Source organism: Leptonychotes weddellii, chromosome 16 (genome assembly GCF_054177405.1).
Source record: "Leptonychotes weddellii isolate Sample4059 chromosome 16, ASM5417740v2, whole genome shotgun sequence".
Classification (NCBI taxonomy): Eukaryota; Metazoa; Chordata; class Mammalia; order Carnivora; family Phocidae; genus Leptonychotes; species Leptonychotes weddellii.
The window spans coordinates 25,844,570-25,866,534 of record NC_138384.1 but is presented as its reverse complement, the minus strand read 5'-3'; the positions used below and the strand labels follow the sequence as shown (position 1 = coordinate 25,866,534).

Sequence of the window (21,965 nt, the reverse complement as noted above, 5' to 3'; positions counted from 1 at the left end):
GTCAAATGGGTGCCTTTGGCAGGAAGCCCCTGAACTCAGGAGATCAGGACAAGCCCAGAATAGGATTTTTATGAAGTGTCCTGTTCAGGAAGGAAGGATTGCTCTGCAGACTCAAGTTCTAGAGCCAGACTGCTAAGGTTTACACCCCAGCTCTGTCACCAGAGTGGGCTTCATAGGTGTGAGACCCAGAGCCCTAGGCTCACGGTTGCTTTCACGCTCTGCTATTGTCATCTTGAAATTCTTAATAATTTGTTAAAGTAAAGGCTTATTTTTATTTTGCACAGAAAATTATGTACTTGGTCCTGTCTGCCACAGTTTTCTCAGGCCTCGTGTTAACGTTCATGAGGTTGATAGCACGTATTCCCCTCAAAGTGTTGCATGGAAGGAGGGACACTGCACTCTGGCCACCCCACATCCCGTTGTTGGAAGCTGTTGAGGGCCCGGACACACGGAGCAGAGGCAGAGTCCCCCTTGGCAGCTCCCAGGGCCAAGCCGTCCCCACCAGAGGCACCTTCCAAACAATGGTGCACACCCTATTCATCCTTTTCTGAGCCCAAGACACAGACGCTGACTTGGTCTCCAAAAGAATTTATTCCCCAAATTGAAGCCACAATTCCCGCTCCCTGACCTCTGCCTTCCTCCACCAGACAACCCCCAGCCTTCACAATAAGATCCTCTTTGGCTCATAAACATCTTCTGTAGAACACCTCTGTCTGGGCTCCCCAGGCCCCAAGGCCAACCAGGCCCCTCCCATTCACAGCTCGACGTGTTTTGTGTGAGGTGGTTTTTCCGCTGCCCCCTTGGCCAGAAGCTCAGTCCAGAAAACCACTTCCTTGTCTTTTAGCTTCTGGGCTGGCTGAGTGGTGACTCCAATCTGCAGGTACCCTTCCTTCTGGTCGTATGGGGGCCAAGAGGGTAGCCCGTCCCCATTGGGGTTCCTGGGAACAGAAGCAAGTGAGAATTACCCAAAGCTACTGTGGGGTCCCCCAACAACACTTTGAGATTTGCGAGACCTCTTGGTTTCATTTCCGCCAGGAAGCTCATCCACCTCCAGAGGCAGGGAGCTCACCAAATCCTAGGGAGCCTGTCCACTCTCAGAGAACTCTCATTGTCAGGGTCCCAGGGCTGGGAGTCAACATGCCCGGCCCTCCCCCCACCTTCCCCCAACCTTGCTCCATCTTTGCCACTGGGCTCACCCATTCCGGGCGAAGTTGGCCCATAGTTTCATCACCATCTTGCTGAGTCTGACCTCCTCTTCTGAGGCACCTCCTGTGGGGAAGAAGAAAAAAAGCCTTTGCTACTCCAAGCGTGGTTTATGGTCAGCAGCCCTGGACACCTCATGGGAAATCCAGAATCTGAGCCCTACTCGGGATCTGCTGCATCAAAACCCGCATTTCAGGAAGATCTGGGTAATCTGTGTGCACTTTCAGCTCGGGAGTTCCTAATGGAGGATGCAGGGGAGGGCTGCGGTCAGTCCACTATGCTTATACATCCTGCCCTCCCCTCCCCCGTCGAGGTCCCAGTGCCATACCCAGGGGGTCCACCACGGCAACCCCACCTCGGGATTGTGCTCCTTGGGGCCTTTCCTCAATCTCCTTTACCCACCCACATTTCACAATCTGAAAAATAACCCGAGCGCTTAACACCCAGAGGCACTGGTATGTCACAAACAGCCCTGAGGCGGGTCACATGCCTGTCCTCTCTAACTGCTGCTAGTTAGGACATTGGAGATATTTGTGAGAGGTCTTCTTTAAAGCATTATGTTATTAAATATATTAAGTTCAGAAACATGAGTTTTAGGTAGATAGATGGTTGAATAGACAGACACACAGACGCACATTAGTCCGGATTCAAGGTCAACACCCATTCTGACCTTACTCTCACATTCTGACACACTCTTGTGAATGGGCAGTGAGTGGTGGCATTCTGGCCCTTGAGCAGGGCCCTGCAGGTGACCTGCCAGGTGTCTTAGGGATACCCGAGCCCAAATTCTCAGAGACACTACAAACAGGGACACATGTTTATACCTTCTCCATCATGTGTGTCGAAGTAAGAGAAAGGTTGGAAACCTTTGTAGCTCAGCCCTACTCTGGTGTATTTGGTAAGAACCAGAGAGAAAGGGGGACCTGCCCAAGGCCACCACCAAACTGAGACTCAAGCCCAGATCTTCTAACTCCAAGTCTGTAGTCACCAAAGGGCCATCACCTTTCAAAAGTGGGGCCCCGAAGACGGAGAAGAGCTCATCCCCGTGGTCCCCTACCACCATCTTGGGTTTCAGGTCTGACGAGAAGCTTGGACGATACTGGAACTCATACATGTAGGTGGGGGCTCCGGCATCTGGGAAGAGATGGATTCACACACAGTTCATTTTAGCAGACGCACACCTGGATGGCGCTGAGGTCTCCGGGGCCCTGGGTGCTCAGGGACAGGGAGGTTCACCCGGGTCCTGGGTACACAACAACAGCAACATTAATAGCCACTGCCCAGTGACAGAGCCAACTGTGTGCTAGACACTGTGTGGACCTGCAGAAAACCCCCGGTTACCAGCACAACAGAGAAACAGAGCTTTGGGAAAGGTCCGTGATTTGCTTAAAGACGCACCGTTGGTGGAGGTGAAACAGGCTTTGAGGCAGGTATTGAGTGGCTCAATGAATGCAGGTTGAATGAATGAAATGTTGAAGCTGGGGGCGTAAATCCGTTCAAACTGACTATCGTTATGGGGCCTTGGGCCAGTCCCCACAGACGCCGTTGCCTACCGATGCGTTCACACACACATCTATGTATATACTGCTGATGCTCCCACCTTTCACTAGAAACGGCTGGGTCTGATTCCTTCGCAGGCTGTCTGCGGCCCAGCAGGTGCCTTCTATTCTGCCCAGTTTGAACGGTTTCCAGTGTTTTTCTCACCTAATTTCTAGGGAGGAGTGACGCAAATCCGAGATGCTGGTCTGACAGCTATTTAAATACAAACATGGGGAAAGGGCACAATCTGTCTCTTGCATCTCGGGAAACCAAAAACCCAACATTTTCTATTTCTCCATCACCTCGTATCTTGCTTCCTGCCAGGCCCAGAGTGGTGGCAGCAGAGAGAAGGGGGGTCTCTAAGGGAGGACAAAGGTGGCTCTCTCATCCTTTCCCAGTCCCTGCTCTTGGAACCCCCTCTCTGAGCCCCCAGAAGGGGTCAGCTTTCCTGCAGATGGCTTCATCCAGAGCTGTTCACCCACTCCTTCAGGGCTAAGTTGGGGGCCAGCACCCCAGGGAGCTCAGTGCTTTGCATGGACCCTAGCGCCCCACAGAGGAGTGACTCTGATGGGGGGACGGCCGGGCCCCCAGTGCGGCTGAGGGAGACATTGTAGAGCTTTTTGCCCCGTGTGTACAATAACAAACTTGGAAGGAGCAGAAACAATGGATGAACAAAAAGATCACTTATAATCCCACCACTCGAAAACACCTGTGTTCATATTTTAGCATATATCCTATCTATGCATATAAAATGGGATGATGTTGTATATGTCATTTTGAAATAAATGATAATCATCTCTCCATATCATTAAATATTTGTCCAAAAATGACTTAACCATATATGCCATCCCCGCATGAAGATGTGCAATAATTTATTGAATTGCCTCCCTCAGCCCCGTCAATGCGCCCTTGATTTAGCAAGAGGTGTTGTCTGAAAGAAGCAACCCCCTGTGGGTCTGAAAAACACCTGTTAGCAGCTGCTTCAAGGTAAGCAGAACTCGCTGAGAGAAGGGACTGTAACTTCGCTTCCACCACTCAGAAGTTTTAGGAAGGAGCTCCTTGACTTTTCGTGAAGGAGAGAACTTCTTTGGGCAGCGCACTTGCACAAAAGATAATTTTCCTTTTCTTCCCCCCCCCTTTTTTTAGCTTTCTGCCTAAAACCACGGAGATGTATAAAATTCCTACAAGCACAACACAAGTTTCCAAAGGAAAGTAGGGCACAGATTAGGATAACAGGAAAACAGGAGAAGCAGGAAGGACAGAGTTAGTAATCTAAGTATGCCATTGAAAACATGGTGACGGTTTTTTTCTTTCTTTCTTTCTTTCTTTCTTTTTGGCAAGGAAAAGTTTATGAAATCGGCAGCATTATCTTTATGTTTAAATCTGAGTTTCCCAAGTGAGAGAATTAAGAAATCCCTCTCATACACTGGAAAGGAATTTCACAACATGATCAGGAATTTAAAAAAGCTCTTAGGGCCCCGCCTGGGAATTTCACTTCTAATAACCAATCCTAAGAAAACTTTTAGAGACTTGGTTAAAGATTTATGCACATAAGGCTGAGCATAATCTTTTTTCTTGCATTAAAATACGGATCTGGCTAGACTAAATATCCAATAGGACAGGAATGCTAGAGTAAATTTTGATGCATCATTCTGTGAAATAGTGGATGTTTTTGAAGACTTTTCATTGATATTGAACAAAGGCTTACAAAATAGTGTTTTATGAACAAAACATGATATAACATTAATTTCTAAGTTATATGTAAGATGTGGAAAGATTATTCGAAGAAATATATCAAAAATTTATAGCAGCTGTTTCTCGGTGGAGGAATTTAGAGTAGTATCGAATTTCTTCTTCACGTGTTCCCACATAATATCCCAGTGTAGGATATTAAATTTATATTCAGAGAAGTTCTTTCTTATCAGAAAGAGAGTGAGACAAATACAAAATGAAAGAATACCATCGATAAAATCTGTGTAGTCGTGGTAAGACTCTGAATTCAAAGTCACAGGATACCAGATTAAAAAAACACAAGTCCAGTAAGGCTGGGGACCAGCAGACAAAGCAGAATAAGATACCACAAATCAGACTTGTATCCAGAGGCAAGACCAAGTTTATGAAAGCAAATTTGACCTCAGGTGGCCCCTGACTGACAAGTTTCGTCAGGACCCTCGAGAGGAGGAAGGAGCACCTGCACTCACTATACTGAGGGCTTGGGAACAGAGCAGGTCAGCTCAGATGCTTTTTCTCATGCCTAGAAAGTCCTGAACTTTAAAACCCTCCTAGCATGGTTAGAGAGAGGTCTGTACCAAGAACCATTTCCTGGCTTGCAGACCAGGTGAAGGAGGGGTCCTGTGAGGACCTCAAAAAGACGCTCAGAAGGGATGCATCCTCTCTAGATGAGCTTATCCATCCCTGATCTCATACTCCACCAGCCTCGGATCAATGTTGGACGGTCCTGTGGTAGGCCCACCACACACCAGGATGGACAGAAGCCAGCAGCAGACGTGGACACTCTCTAGAACACCTGTCTCCACACCTCCCACTGCTCGCTTTTGTTTTGTTTTGTTTGGATTGGTTTGGTTTGGTCTTGGACCAGCCTGATTCTCCGCTTGGCTTCAGTCTACCCCCAGTTCCACTAGATAACAAACTAGTTTGCCCCTAGCTCTGATCTTGGAAACCTTCCAAGACGTGTCTTCTAAGACTTGCCCTCTGGGCCCAGAGACCACAGTGACGTCAGGGCAGGAGCCCCTGTGGCAGATGCTGCTGGTCCCTCATCACATCCCCAGCTTCTGGGCACACTGGCTGGACTTCCACCTCTGGCATCCGTAGCTCTTTGCCTGAGGTCTTTGGCCACCAAGTGACCATTCTGCCCAGGTGTGCAGCAAGTCAGAGCTCCAGGGAATTAATAGCCCCTTGGGAACCGGCTTTAACCCATGACTCCTGGGAGTGGGAGGCTAAATACCCCAGCTCCCTTGCCATTGGCACGGAATAGCCCTGAGACATAACTGGAGACATGACACCTCACAGTGGATACCTGCTTACTGTGCAGCTCCGGTTGGCTTCCTTCTCCTTTCTGTGCCACTTCTCCTCTCCTCTACTGGTGTGTTCTGGGATCCCTTCTCAAATAAGCTCCTTGCATTCAAATCCTCTTTTCAGAGTTGCCTTCTGGTGGACCCAAAGTGAGACGGTGCCCCTATCCCAGGCCATATGGGATTGGCCCTGGGGGCCTGACCCTTGGCGGTTTCCACATATGTGTCTATGCTGAGAAGTGGGCAGGACAGACAGAGAAGCTGGTGGGGTCGCTGTCCCTCTCCTGTCCAACCTCTGGGACTCACCTCTGTGGTGACGGGCCACAGTCACAGATGGGACACCAAATACCAAATCTCCTAACATGTCCAAGAACAGGTCCTTGTTTTTGACAGGGTCATCTGTCCCTCCTAAAAACTTCTCAGTGGCCAGCGAAGTCAGATCCTCAGGGATTCCCTGAAATGGACCACAAGTAGAAGTGACCCCTGCCCTGGGCCTGGTGAATGATGCAGCTTCTAGAGCCCAGGATGGCTGTATGAATGGTGACTCTCTCCAGCCCTATGCAACCACCCCCCGCCCTGTGTGTGAGGGGGACAGAACCCTCCATCCCGGGGCTTCACCCTGCCATTTAATTGCTCAGCGATTTGGGGCAAGTCTCTGTCCCTCTTTGGGTCTCAGACAGTTCCTATGGTTCCCTAGTCTCTTACAGCAATGGGGTAGGACTTCCACAAGAGTGATGCGGCCGTCTTCTGGTCCAGCTTGCCCTCAGAGAGTGGGTAACCCATCATCTGTTAGGACAACAGTGACACAATTGTGAATCATCAAGAACTAGCAGAAAGAATCAAACTTACCAACAAACCACACCAATACAGGCTAAAGGTCACTTTGTCATGACTTAGACAAGCAGGGGTCCTTGACGTGTTGGGCAAAATCAGTGAAACAAATGGGCTTATATTATCCAGAAACTCAGGCTGTGCCAAAGGATAAAGTCAATGTGAAGAGAAGCTGTCCCAGGACTTTGCAGTATGTATGTGTGTGCATCAGGCAAGAATCCCCACCCTGGACATGGTGACACACAGGAAAGGTTTAGGCCTGGCTAGTGTTGAAGCAGAGGGCTCTGGGGCAAGGAACACAGACCTTACAAATACCCACACTTGTCTCAGATGACCTGGGAAGCCCCAAATCCCGCCATTATGGCTTTGGTCCATCAGTGACCTCTGAAAGTCTGTGAAGTGAGAACAGCAGAATTCTGCACCTAACGCTCCATCCGAACCTCCACATCAAGGGACTTGACCAAACTCTAGCCTTGGCTGCCAACAACTTAAGTTCTCATCCCAGGAATGGATGGGGAGAATGTCCCAGTGCCCCTTCAAATGTTTGCCTGAGAGAGCTCCTGGCCACCAGGGGGAATTTACCATTTGTTCTGGCCAAAACCTGGCGATAGGGTGATAGGTCCCCGAGCCCCCTCTTTGAATGGCTACTTTAGAGAGCTTGCAATCACAAATCCTTCTCTGCCCTCTGAGATGTAAATCTACCACCCAAAACTGTTTCCTCCAGGCCTGGAGAGCCACCTCTCGAAATGCAGACTTTCAGCCAGGAAGCCTTGTCCTCTCCCAGGCTCTGTGGGAGTGGGAAGACCTGGCTCCGGGGGGCACCTTGCGGCAAACTGCCCCACTGCCTTCTGTCAGAGACAGAAATGTGTCTGCCCAGCGATCATCCCCCCAGGCCCTCCCGATGCCCACATTTCAGGATTCTTATATCGGAAGGCAAGAGAGTGTTTGGGGAGAAGGGTCCCCAGGTGACACTTGGGCCACCCTAGAGAAGCTCCCCATGGAAATGTCAACCTGTGTGAAGGGGACAGCTGTTCTGGATTCAGAGGGGGGTCCGGAGAAGGAGGAGCCCTGCAAGCAGAGATGGGGGGTGATGCGATGGGTGGGGGAGGAGAACCGAAGGGGACCCCACATTCTCACCATTGGAAGAAGCCAGCCAAACTCTTGCTTGTTGATTCCGATGATGTAGGGAACAGAGTTGAATTTCTTTTCAGCCAGAATCTCTTCAGGCATCTTTGGCAGCAGAACACCATCAACCACCGTGGGCAGGAAGGGGTGATTCTGGGGAGGAGGGCGTCGTGGTGTCCAGGCTTCCCTTCTAGAACCCACACGCACGGCCCCCTCTCCGCCGGCCTGAGTAGGAAGCCAGCACCCCAGACCTGCATGGCCACGGGCAGTGGCCACAGAATTCAAGCTCCCGAACAAAGGGGGCCAAGTGCACGTGACCCCAGAGGGCAGAACGTCGACTTAGTAACTAGCAGTGGTAAGGTGATGGGGGCAAAACTCACTCAAATTGAAATACACAGGGGTGTCTGGGTGGCTGGGTCCGTTGAGCAACGGACTCTTGATTTTGGCTCAGGTAATGATCTCAGGGTCGTAAGATCAAGCCCTGCATTGGGCTCTGCACTGAGCATGAAGCCTTCTTAAGATTCTCTCTCTCCCTCTCCTTCTGCCCCTCCCCACCACTTCCCCCCTTGTGTGCCCTCTCTTTCTCTAAAATATATATATATGTATAAATATATACATATTTTCATATATACATATTTTAAAGATTTTATTTATTTATTTGAGAGAGAGAGAGCACAAGTGGGGGAAGGGGCAGAGAGAGAAAGAGAAGCAGACTCCTTGCTGACACGGGGCTCGATCACAGGACCCCGAGATCATGACCCGAGCCGAAGGCAGACGCTTAACTGACTGAGCCACCCAGGTGCCCTTATTTTCATACATTTATATGCATATAAGTATACATTAAATTAAATATAAATGTATTAAATTTATAAATATATAAAATAGATAACTGTGTATATATTGAAATTTATAAACATATGCATTTTATACGATTTTAATATAAACACATAAAATATATATATATGTACATATTTCTATATCTCAATTTGAAGTACATGTTTGCCTATATGATCTCTAGCTACAGTCAGTTCTTGTATCCATGCTTGTTCAGTTCTATAAAAGCCGCTGTGAACTCTGAACTAGCAAGTGCTGAGCCACTGCTCCTGGGGGAGGTACAATGTCAGGTTCCTGCAAGTATCTGGTCACATTTTCATCAGCCCTGTTTTATGTGTGTTTAAAGACACCCGATGTAACATGCATTGCTCACAGAAAATGAATTATGTGTAGTGTTTATTTATAATAAGACACCAGCTGAGAAGGGCTCACCATTCCCTGGGCCCTGGGTAACGTGCCTGGAGCTTCCTTGACCTTCAGCCTCACGACCATGTCATCTGTGATCCACTGTCATCTCACAAAACCTCCCGCAGCTTCATCACACACTAGATGTTACTTTAGCGCTTGCCCGAGCAGCCTCAGACGGACTGGCAAGTTGCGTCTTCCTCTTCCTGCACGGTGGCCTTATTGATCCATTACCACTGAGCTCACGGCCCACAGCCCAGTGAGCCACCTTGAATGAAGCTGATCTAACACTCGACTTTTCTCCACAAGGCACATCAGAGTCTCTTGCCCTTAGGAGCACGGGACAGCACCTTAGCGCTGTGCCCACGGCCATTTGCAAAAGTGAAACCAGCAAGAGAAAGCACAGAAATGCGGAAAATGTGGCCCTACGTAGACCGTGCAAAGGACACATGTTAATAGTGTGAGACATGAGACAAGACGACAGAGGGTGGCCATGTTTGATCTCCAGCGAGAGCCTACGCATGGTCACTCAAGCTTTTTGTCACTCTGTGCGCATCCACGAATGATAGCAAAAGTGTCACGAGCATTGATTTTGGGGTTACACATACATTTTAGTGAGTCGATGAATTCACAAATAAAGAATTCACCATTAATAAGGATCGACCGTATTTAGCTGTCTCTATTTAAACAGAAGCTGCTATTGGGGGCACCTGGGTGGCTCAACCGGATAAGCGTCCGACTCTCGATTTTGGCTCAGGTCATGATCTCAGGGTCCTGGGATTGAGCCCCTCATCAGGCTCTGTGCTTAGCGTGAAGTCTGCTTGTCCCTTCTTTTTTTTTTTTTTTTATTCTTATGTTAATCCCCTACATTACATCATTAGTTTTAGATGAAGTGTTCCATGATTCATTGTTTGTGCATAACACCCAGTGCTCCATGCAGAACGTGCCCTCCTCAATACCCACCACCAGACTAACCCATCCTCCCACCCCCCTCCCCTCTAGAACCCTCAGTTTGTTTTTCAGAGTCCTCTACCTCTGCTCCTCCCCCTGTGCTCTCTCTCTAGCTCTAAAATAAATAAATAAATAAATAAAATCTTTAAACATAAGCTGCTACTGATAAACAGTTCGATTCAAGGAGGCAGTGAGCTCCCCATCACTCAAGGTGCTTACATGAAGACCCAACTCCCTATTGGAGAGGAAAAGCACAAATAAAAGCATCAGGGATGGGCTCGCATTGCACTGAAAAACGTCTTCATTTTTGGCGTTACCTTTGATGAAAATTACTCACATGGGCCCAAAGCCTCCTCCAGTCTGGGCATGGCCTAGGAGGCTCAGCCGCTGCAGAACATCTTATGCACAATGCCTGGCAGAGAGCGCCACACGGCTATGCTCTGAAGGAATAACTCCATGGGGGCGAGGGTACTGGTCTTGTAAGGAAGGCCAGCCTTTTAAGGAGGTGACATGCCCTGACCTATGTTTACAAGGGTCAGTCTGGCAGCATCGTGGGGCAAGGGTGGGGAGGAGACATAGAGGTGAAAGATCGTCCAAGTCCAGGGGAGACTTCCTTCCCACATCCTGTCCATTAGCAAACCCTGTCAGCCATGACCTCAGAATTATCCAGATTCTGGCCCCGTCTCACCATCCCCCCTGCCATGGGCCCAGCCTGGGGCCGCCATGGCCCATCCTGCTGCAGCTCAGGGGCCTCCCAGCTGGTCTCCCTGGGGCTGCCCTACCCTTCCCTACCTTCAGTTTGCATGCAGCAATCAAAAAGCCCTTTTGTAAACCCACGGTCAACTCCCTCCTCTGTTCAAAACCCTCCCAAAACTTCCCATCTCACTTGAAATCAAACTCCGAGTCCTCTAAAGGGACCGCCCCCACCTCTCTTTCCTTTTTTGCCCCAAGCCTGTTCCCTCCCCCGACTCCCTCCGCACCAGCCACACTGGCCTCTTGCCTCAGGACCTTTGCAGCTGCTGTTCCCTCTGCCTGGAACACTCTTCCTCCAGTTTTCCTGATGGCTGCCTTCCTCCCCACCTCCAGAACTTGGCCCCAATGTCACCTTCTTGTTGAACCATTCCCTGACCCTGCTATGCAAATCCAAACCACCGCAAACCCTATCCCCATTCCTCACTTTCTTTTTCTCCATAGCAAGGACCATCACCAAACGCATGACATATCTTTTTTGTTACTGTACTCTTCCTTCACTCCAAGGGGGCAGGGCATTATATTTGTTTTGCCTGTTTTATTGCTATTTCGCCAGCTGCTGGATCAGGTCCCCGCACATAGTAAGTGCTAATGAAATCTTCGCTGAGTGAATCTCAGGGAATCCTCACAACACCTTTTAAGGTAGGTGCCAGTCCCCAGGAGAGAGCAGAGAGCACAGGACTGTAACATGTGGCAGAGATAATGTCTCAGAACCTGTCAATGTGCTGGAAGGCACAAGGCAGGAGGAAGGAGATGGGGAGGCTCTTGGAGTTCCAGGTGTGGCTGGGAGGGTGGTGTCCCTGGGGCTGAGATTCTTGGCCCCTTTCAGAGGGCCCGGCTAACCGTGTAGCTTGCACAGCTCATCAACACTGCAGCCTCCCGGGAAAGACCTAGCTCCTCAGTGAAGGTTCCTGAAGAAACTCCTCATCCATCTATCTCCACCACCCCATAGTGGAAGTTTCTAGTCCAGTCCTCTCCTGAGGGACAATTTTGGGAGCAGGAAATGTAAACAAGAAGTGGGGGGTAGGTTGGGCCCAAGGGACACAGAGGTGATAACTGGGAGCACTGAGCTGGGAGTCAAGGGAACCCGTTCCAGTCCCATGTCTGGTCCACTTGGCTGTGTTATCCAGGCAAGTTGCTGGCCCTCTCTGGGCCTCAGCAATGTAAACACAAGGAGTTACCATGAGCCCCAAGGGAGGATTTTTTTCATTCATATTTAACTGGAGCTTAAACATGTCAAGACTTAAAACCTGTAATCAAGAAACCAAAAGTCCTTACCTCTCTGGGGTCTCCAAACAAATCAAGAGTGAAAAATTTCTGTGAAGACAAAGGCAGAGAGTGTGCGTGAGAAGGCTTCCAGGGACAAAAGCTAATCTTTGTGAGCGGTGTGCCAAGGGTATCAGGTTCTCCCTCCCGGTGCCACCCTGGCTCCCCTGGGCAGGGGCAGAGGTGTAGGTGTGGGATGGGGGTGTGGAGTGCTGGAGAAGCCGGCTCTCTGCTGTTCCTGCCTGCCTTGCCCTCCATCCATTTCCCCTTCTTGTTCCCTTAGACAACACTATCCCAGTCATCCTTTGGGGGACCGCCCTTTTCCCCATTTTCACTCCACAGATCGAGGCATCTATATGTAACCTGGGCTGCCCCATCTCCCTGACCACAGAGATTAGTTCAGGTATGGGCACATAACCATGTCAATCCAATAGACTTTACCCCAAAACTTTTGTTGGAATTATTGTGAACCGTGTCTAAACAGATAAGATGTAAGTCTAGATGCTCTCGCTGACTTTAACCTCCCCAGGGAACAAAGTTGCCTGAGAGTGAAGCCAGCACTGAGAGAAGAAAAAAAAGGCTGAGGGATAGAGCAGATATATTCTTAATAATACCATATGTGCATCTGGATCCAGCCATGCCTGAAACCAGTTCGTCACCCAAAGATTTTGTTACAACGTAGTTCTTTTTCCATTCAAGACACTTTGAGATGAGTTTCCTCATCCTGCATCAGAAAGTCCTGATTTATACAAGCTCACTGAAATTGACCCCACCCCGTGCTTCTCTTTGTTATATATTTGCTAAGATTGCACTGATTGTAATATTACACTGTAGCTAATAAGTCTGACCAGTATGCAGCGAGTGACCAGTCAGGCACTCCTTATTATGGGTTGTGGCCCTACCAGTCAGAGGTGTGTGTGTCTGTGTGCCTGTGTGTGTGTGTGTTTTGGGGAGAGTGGATAATCATGGAAAGACTCTACAGGATCTCAGAAAATCTCACAAGGATAACATAGGCCCTTAAGTCCTCTGGGTTTCCTCAAAACCACCAACTCTTCTCTTATAAGCTGGGTCCTCTTAAGCCAATGGAGAACTACTGAAATAAACCTGCCTCTTTCCAGGAATCAGAAGTGGTTGTGTTTTCATTCTTTGAATGCACTGATCACCTTATTTGAGCCTGAGAAACCAAGATCCAAGCCCCAAGGTCATATTGGAATCAAACCAGGAAACAGAGCAGTCTAGTGTCAGAGCCCTGGCCCTGGGGTCCAGGAGTCTCCTCAGGAGCCGAGGGCCTGGACAGAGAGTCCAGGGGGTCAGGCTATGCCCGAGCTCACATTCACACCCTTCCCCCACAGAAGGAATAGTTCCCATTGGGCCTTCCTGCTGTATTCTCTGGGTGTCCTTGTGATGAAACACTGTCATAGCCATCCATCAGTCCTCAAATGTCACCTCCTCTGTGATGCATCCCTGCTATTACGAGCATTTCCTCTCTCTATACTCCCACCATCCTTAACCTACGAAGTATATGAGTGTGTTTCTCCTTGGATAGTTCCTTGTCAGCACACTATATCTGATTAATGTCTGCATCACCCCCCCCCCAGTTATCCTTTCCATACACCTAGGATGGATGGATGGAGGGATGGATAATGGATGGAGGGATGGATGGATGGATGGATGGATAGATGGATGGATGGATGGATGGATAGATGGATGTATGGATGGATGGATGGATGGATGGATGGATGGATGGATGGATAGATGGATGGATGGATGGATGGGTAGATGGATGGATGGATGGATGGATGGCTAGATGATGGATGGAGTTGGTCACTACATGGAGTGTGGATGAACTGCATGGATAGGTAGATAGATGAATAATAACTAGCTGACTAGGTGTTGGATGGATCACTGATTCTGGATTGTTGAATGTTGGGGTGAAGATATATGGTGGTTGGATGACACACGGATGATGGAAATGAATGAAAGTTATGGATGGATGGATATTAAACTGATGAAAGAATACTGATAGATTGGCAGATGAATAGATGGAAAATAAGATGATGAATGGATTGATGGATGGTTGAATGGATGGGTGGGTGGATGTATGGTTATTCTAGAACCACAACTGAGGCAGAGTCTCAGGCCACCACTGGGTTATAATTGAGGTAGTTTCTAAATTAAGCAAGATACAGTGTGACAACCTTCCTTAAAATCTTTGTTCTTAATATCCCATCCTCAAAATTCAGAACAGTAGTTACCTCTGGGAATATGTAATGCTTAATTTCTTTAAAATACATTTGGAAACAAGAATGGGAAAACAGTGAGTTTGGGTTGAGGTGAGAGATTATCAGACAATTTGTTCATTATGTTGTTTTTCAACTTTGCAAATGTTTGAGATACTTCATAATAAAAAAGAAAAAAAGAAATTCCCATTCAGATCCAGAGGCTGACACTGTTCCCCGGGGGCCAGGAACACTGTCCCAGGCAGTTTTCTGGGGCAGGGGCAAGGGGACAGCTGAAATAATGAAGCTTGGGGCCAAGTGCACAGGATGGGGGGCTTGTGCGGTCATGAGAATGGATATGCCTACCATCTTCAGCGACGTCTCCAAGAGCTCATCCTCCGTCTTCTGGCGCAGGCAGTGAACAAGGACAGCTGAGGAGGTGGTTTTACACCCAGCAAAGACACCAATTTGCTGCAGAGATCACAAGCAACTGCAGAACTCAAGAGACATGTCCCTTCCCTCGATCAATAAAGAGGTGTTCTACCCCAACCTTCATTTCTAAAGGCAGCAGAGGGGAGCAGAACATACTCTAGACCAGCAGGTGAGGGTCCTGGGTCCCAGTCATGCCAATTAAATAAGCTCTGTCTCTGTTACCTTACCTCTGTTCACATGGGCAAAATGATCTGAGAGCTGGAGTGTCGAAAGGGAGGGAGCACAGAGTGGGGCTTAAGAGCACAGAATCCAGACTCACACTGCCTGGTTTCAAGTTTCTTTTTAGGAAGCCTTTTGTGATAACCTCAACCTAGTGTGTAAGGTTAAGTGTTCCTTTTGGATTCCATTATGACATCAGATACCTCTGCTTTATTGCTCTTATCAGGTGAGATTTTAGAATCTGTGTGATTATAAAATCATTAATTTGTCTCCTCTAATAGAATGCAAACTTCACGAGGCTACTAGATGTCTGGCTATATCAAAATTATGTGATGAATAAATGAATGAATGAATGAATGAATTCCCAGGAACCCACCCCAGCCATGAGGCACTTAAGGGGGGGCCACTCCAGGCCCACATGCTGCAAGTGGGCTGACCAGAACTCAGACCCTGAGAGAGACCAGACATGGTGACAGTCCACTGCCCACCACGTGACCTGGCACTCCACCTTGGCACATTTTGGAAAGAGTGCTCAGGGGACAGCGCACTGCGTTGGCAGTCCAGGGTCACCTGTTCAAGTCCCAGTTCTGCCCCAATTGCTCCTTGACCTTGGCAAGCTGCTTCCACTGTCTGCCCCAGCTTGTTCAGCGGTCAAACTGGGAGGCTGGCTGAGGTGTCTCCTTGCCCTACCACTCAACTGTTCTCACTTTGGTGATTCCTTGACGATGCCCACTGGATCCCATGGCAAGAAAGGCCCCTGAAGATTCCAGGAAAGCAGAGCCAAGGGTGTGGCGGTGGTCCAGCGCGAGACCTACCTGAGCTGTGTCCTTCATGTCTTTCTTAACCAGGACAGCTGTGAGGGCCACACCGCTCTCAGAGATGGCCCGGTGGAAGAGGTTTTTGGCCAGGGGAGACAGCACCTGGCAGGGGAGTGGACAGGAAGAGAGTTTATGCTCATGGGGAGGGGTCTTCAAGAGCCACCTCATCCTTAGCTCTGGCCTGGCCCATTCCCCTGGAGACTCGGGCACCCAGGGAACGTGGGAGGTCCTCGCCTGGCCTGGCCCTGTTCCCAGGCTGACGCTGGGGCCCGGCTTCTCCAAGAGAAGCTCAACTGGAGGGAGCCAGCAGCACAGAGCGAGGGAAAGACAGGAAGAATGGCACATGCACTGATTGTTAACAATCAGAAGTATCTAAAAACAGCGTGGCAACTCCTAGCCATACTTTAAAGACACAGTTCTGTATCCCCATTTCCACTACTCAGGATTTATGCTAAGAAGAGTGATCATGGAGGTGCACAATGATTTCCAAGAATGCTCATAATGTTTATAATATAATTGGAAATAACCCAAGGTTCCAGTATTATGAGATTGAGGGAATAAATGATTTTTTGTTTTTACTGTGGAATACTGTGCAGATCTATACCATGGAATCCCATGGAATCTAAAACAAAATGATATTAATGGAAGAGTAATGTTTAGGGAAATGTTTCTGTTGTAGGATATGCTAAGGAAGGTTTTTAAAAAAAAATCTTAAGACAGGTGGGGCGCCTGGGTGGCTCAGTCAGTTAAGCGTCTGCCTTCGGCTCAGGTCATGATCCCAGGGTCCTGGGATCGAGCCCCGCATCGGGCTCCCTGCTCAGCGGGGAGTCTGCTTCTCCCTCTGCTCCTCACCCCGCTCTCATGTTCTCTCTCACTCTCTCTCTCAAATAAACAAAATCTTAAAAAAAAAAAGTCTTAAGACAGATAGACAGATGACAGATGGATAGATAGAGAGACAGGAGTGAGTCATGGGGAAAACACTAGAAAAATAAGTCTCAAACTGTCCATGGTGAGCTTCCCTGGGTAATGGGACTATGGAGGACTCTTTTCTTCTTTGGGCTTATCTGTACTTTTCCTTTTTCTCCACTTGATAAGATATAAAAACATTTCCCTCTGAGTATTGGACAAGGAAACCAATACATATATTGTTAAAAACACAGTAATAGCACCAACCCTCTGCTCAAGAGTGGGGGGTTGGAGGGTGCTTTATGGCTCCCAGGACTTCCTCATCTGGTTTCCATCCCTGCTGCCTTCAGTGGCTCCCCCAGCCCCACTCCCCACACCAGGCTCCCAGGAGCCCCAGGTGCCCACACCACTGCCCCATGCCTCCCCGTCCCTCCCTGCCCCCACCCCCAGCCCAGCTCCACGTCTCAGTCCCGGAGGCGGCTGTCCTCACGGGAGGCCCTTGACCTGTTCTTGGTGCTGGTGTCTCTTGACCTGCAGACCTGGCTTCCAGCTGAGCAATGACACTTTGTCCAACTCTTACGCATAATCTATACCCACTCCTACTTGCCAGGAGAAGTGAAGCAAGTCCTAATGTTAAAACGAGCAGGAAAGAGAGAGAGAGAGAGAGCTCAACCACGTTAGAGGAGGAGGAGTATCCTGCTGTAGCTGTGGCCAGAGATTCTCAAGGCCCTAGGATGCTAGCCTAGGCTCTGAGCCTCCTGGGGGCCAAGGATAGTTCCGCCATTAGCTCTCCACCAACTGATGCTGTGCAGAGTAGGGTCAGCACTGAATCCAGGTCTTGTAAGTAAAGCTGCCAGTTGGTCCAAAGGCACCAAGGGGTCCCATCAGCAGCCATATCAGGGCCAGGAACACTTACAAGAACAGAGACGCTTTCACCTCCCGCTGACTCTCCAAAGATGGTTACAGAACCTGGATTCCCTCCAAAGTTGGCAATGTTCTCCTGGACCCAGCGAAGTGCAGCCAACTGGTCCAAGTGACCCCAGTTTCCACGGCTGTGTTCGTCCCCTGTGCTGTAAGAATGGGGCAGGGGTGGGAGCACAGACCACATGGCAGGGTTCTCAGGACCATAGATGGGGATGGGGGCTCTCGGTGAGCCTTCTAGAAAGAGACCAGCCTTCCACAGCATTGACACAAGGGTCTTCTGTCTTCCATTCCTGTAGCATTGTTCTGTTCTAGGGTGCTACATTTACTCAACTGGCATCTATTTACTGAACATCTACTTTGCGCAGAGCACTGTTCTAAGAGCTAGGAGCACTTTGTGCAAAACACTGTTCTAAAAGCTAGGAGCACATTTGAGAACAAAACAGTCCAAATCTCTGACTATACAGAGCTCACACTACAGATCACAAACAAACAGATAAATACAGAAAATAATGTCAGGTAGTGAAAGTACCTCTAGGAAAAGTAAAATGGGGTAAGGGAAAAGACAGGGGTGGAGCAGTGGGGTCCTATTTCAGATCACATGACCAAGAAAGGCCTCTTTGAGGTGGTAGCATTTGAATAGAGACCCGAAAGAATGAGTACATGAGCCTTGCAAATATGTGAAGAAGGGAATTCCAGGCTGAAGAAACAGCCAGTTCAAAGGTCCTGGGGTCTAGTGGACAAAAGTTGAGTGTAGTACATGCAGCTAAAAGACTCTGTGGGCCTTGGTAAGAACTTTGATGTCATTGTTAGTAACATGGGAAGCCATTTCAGGGCCAATGACAAAATTCCATTTATGTCTTAAATGGTCACTGTGGCTACTGTGTGGATGAGACACAGCATCAAAGTAGCAGATTATAAAAGTAGGTGGTTATTACAATCATCTGGGAGAGAGACACGGAGGGCTTTGATTAGGGGGCATAAGGGAGGAGGTGAGAAGTGGTTGGATTCTGAATATATTTTAAAGGTGGAACCAAGAGGATTTGCTGACTCTGATGTGAAGAGGTGAGAAAAAGAGGCCAAGGCTGACCACAAGTCTATCCGGAGCAGCTGGGGGTAGGGGGTGCTGCCAGCAGCCGACAGGAGGCGCTGTGGGCAAAGTAAGAAAGTCCAGTGGGAGTCGAGGGTTGAGTCTGTCCCCAAGGAGGGTGCAGTCCCCTTCAGACGTCCAGTGGAGGCGGCAACAGGTGCAAGGTCGTAGTTAATGAGGTACATCTGGGCTTCAAAGGAGAAGCAGGGGCTGAAATAGGGAGCTTTGAATGTGGCTCCTGAGGTCACCTGGGAACCAGTGAAGATGGAGAGAGAGATGCACACAGAGGCCAGAGGATCACATGGGAGGAATTGTGTGTGGCTACTCCCAAGGTTGGCCCAAAAGCTGTTGGGTCACTGGGCAGAGAACAGAGTGGGAGGAGGAGCCTCGGGAAGCTTCATGTAGCAGCTTGACCATAATGGGGAGCAGAGAGACGGGCCACAGGTGGGAGAGAAGAGGGGTCTCCATGAAGGCGATACACCCCGGGGCAGGACACGCCTGGGATAATCCTCCTCCTCCAGCCCCGGGGGTCTGTCCTGTGAGAAGTCCACCCTCCCCCAGTCCACCAGCAGCCATCCCAGGATCGGAGGTGCTGTGGCTGGCAAATTCCGAAAAGGCTCACAGTAACTGTGTCCTGAGGGAGCACTGGTTCCTGCCCCATGGACATGTACTGCAAAAGATGCTTTGCCTTCACTCATGTGTGTGCCAAATTCCCCAAAGGAAATGGGATGAGTGGGTCTGACATGCCTCCCAGGAGGGCTGTCGGCTGGGGTCGGATGCTCTGACAATCTTCAGCTCCAGACACCCCGTTCCTTCACCCATAAGAATGCACTGAGCTCCTGCCATGAGTAAGCTCCTTCTTTCCTTTCCTACCAGGTCAGATGCGTAAGCCTCTAAGTGCTGTGCTGTATGCTGTCTTGACAGAGGTGCACAAAGTGCTGGGATAGCACAAGTGAAAAAGAGAGGGGCATTTCAGAGGAGGTGACATTTGGGTTGGGCCTTGCAGAATGAATAGAAGTTCGTCAGGTAGAACGGGCATTCCAGGTAGAGGGAAGAGCACCTACAAAAGCTCAGAAGCAAGTGGCCCAGTGTGGCTGGGGATGGAGAAGGTAAGTCGAGCCCTGTGATGAAGGGACTTGGGTGCTTTCCTAGGGAGCCTGGCAAAGATCCCTTTGGGATTGCTTTGGGAGTGGGGGGGTGGGGCAATGTGCAGTGAGGACTGTGCAGAATCTTACCTGAAGAATCCCCAGATGCCCAGGCGGTACTGAATGGCCACCACCACCACGTTTTCATGGGCAGAGAGGGCCAGCCCATCATAGGTTGACGCTCCGCCCACCACCAGACCCCCTCCGTGGATCCACACCATCACCTGGACAGGAAGGAAGCAACCGTACTGGTTAGAGGAAGCTGCGCTGGGCAGGACCTCAAGAGGTTGTCTGGTTTGGTCACCGACCCCTTGGCCATTACCGGAAGTCCACCAGCAAAGTTGGAGCAGGCAGCCGCTCTTCTCCCTGCTCCTCCCACATGGGGCCCAGGCCACCACCCCAGCCAGGACACCCTGGTTGCCCCCGCCTGTGTCCCCAGCCCCAGTGCCAATGAACTTCACAACTTCATCATGGGAACAGTCACGGCTAAGGGTGTCGTCTCCCCAACACTCCTCCCATCGCCCCTCCTGCAGCCCGGCAAACTCTGCCCGCCACAGCCCTGTGCTTCGGCTTCATCTTAGTTACGTCTTGTGCTATGACTTAAACTGCGCACATGCCCGAGTGACCGTCTCGAGAAGCACACGTGCCACTGTTGGGGTCTCTTCTGAATATCCCGTCCTTTCTGCCTCCTCCGCATCCCCAAGTCCCACCCATCCTCCAAAGCCTAGCCTAAAAGCCACCTCCTCAAGTAAGTCTTCAATCATCTCACTAATAGGGATCTGAGGACCTACTCTATGCCAGAGACGGCGGTAAGAATTGAGGATGAGGGTGGATATAGGAATTCATCACGCTTGGCTCTGGCATTGTAAGAGCTCACGTAGCCAGGAAGTAAGAGTGGCTAAAATAATTACGTTGTAATCATTTTATTCATAAAAAAAAAGAATTTGTAACACAAACTGTGTGCCAAGTACCATTTCATGTCATAGGGACTAATACTGTCCCATTATCAGACAAGAAACCTGCCTGAGTTCGCACAGCTATTAAGCCGCAGAAGTAGGACTTGAACCCACTCGGTCTGGCTCTGGAGACCACCTGTTGAGCCACCCAGCCCGCTGCAGCCACTGGCCAGGGTGCAGTGGGCCTGGTGTTAGGAGAGGAGTAAGATCTTCCTTCGGACTCTAACTAATGCTTCAGGAAGACTTGCCTTGTGCACTCGCCAGCCACTTAGACAAAGCCTGATACGCACCACTGGATGCTCACATGTGATTAGCCCTGTTCTAAGGAAACAGAGCCAGGTCTCTCTGCTAGTAAAAGGCAGAACCGGGATGTAAGCCCAGACTCTGTAGTTCAGAGCCTGTGTCCATAAATAGAGGTTCTCCCCTTGTTCCTCCTCCACCTCTGATCCTTGCCTGTCTGGGTGGAGGGACGGAGTTAGCAGTCATCTGAGAGAAGGCTGAGCCAAGGGCTGGTCAGCAGGGATTTGCTGAAGAAGCATCCCAGATGGTAAGACCCTCCAAAGCAATGGTTGTCTGGTGATGGGTTTTTTTTTTTTGGTCCCTCCTTTGTTCTGACCCCCAATTGCAGCTATGCATGTGGGAGCACTGAGTACATAACAGAAGAATGTGTGAATGGAGGACTGAGTGAAACTTGGTCCCCTCTCACTGAGCCAAGCATGGGCAGTGCTAGCTTCTGCTCACAAGTTCACAGATGCCCTCCCCCACTCCTGGGCATCCTGCCAGGAGATGGCTGGGTGTGAACATCCCCACACCTCTCCACCCCGGGGATCACCTCCTTTTCCAGGAGATCTCCTCCAAGCCCCAGCCTGAGTCTGGAAATTGCTCCATCTCTGGGGCCTCCTTTATTCTAGAAATGCTGACTCATCGGGTCATCAGCCGTGCCAAAGACTTAATTAAGGAAGGAAATAAGCTACAATAAAATCCCAGATATTTGGCCAGAGGCAAAAGAATGCACTTCCTGGATTGCCCCAGGCTCTGCCCCTAACACCTCTCAGGAGACCCTGGAAGTTGTTAGAGGAGCATCTTACTGTGCTGAGGAAAGGCCTCCCACAGGCTCGCTTCCTAGTCTGTGTCAAAGAGCTTTGGTCTGAAATTCAGAAGGCCTCTGCTCTGGTCCTGCCAATCCCACCGTGTGATCTCACTTCCCCCTTTCCGGGCCCCAGTCTTTCTACCTGTAAAGGAAGGACTGGCTTATCTCTAAGAGTAATCATTTTGGTCCTTTTATTATCAAGAAACAATTTGGAAAAATTACAATGCGCATGA

The 21,965-nt window shown here is 49.5% G+C and overlaps 1 protein-coding gene across 1 annotated transcript in view; it reads right to left on the bottom strand.

Annotated features, from left to right (window-relative positions):
• Positions 1-572: 572 nt before the first annotated feature.
• CES1 (carboxylesterase 1) overlaps positions 573-21,965 on the bottom strand; it is a 28,743-nt gene continuing 7,350 nt past the window's right edge. The window contains exons 4-14 of the mRNA XM_081806581.1: positions 19,777-19,910; positions 17,447-17,600; positions 15,622-15,726; positions 14,522-14,626; positions 11,949-11,987; positions 7,743-7,883; positions 6,480-6,560; positions 6,081-6,228; positions 2,206-2,337; positions 1,197-1,269; positions 573-938 (exon numbers count right to left, since the gene is read on the bottom strand). Coding sequence (XP_081662707.1) covers positions 755-938; positions 1,197-1,269; positions 2,206-2,337; positions 6,081-6,228; positions 6,480-6,560; positions 7,743-7,883; positions 11,949-11,987; positions 14,522-14,626; positions 15,622-15,726; positions 17,447-17,600; positions 19,777-19,910 — 1,296 coding nt within the window. The 3' untranslated portion in view covers positions 573-754. The remainder of the gene's footprint in view (positions 939-1,196; positions 1,270-2,205; positions 2,338-6,080; positions 6,229-6,479; positions 6,561-7,742; positions 7,884-11,948; positions 11,988-14,521; positions 14,627-15,621; positions 15,727-17,446; positions 17,601-19,776; positions 19,911-21,965) is intronic.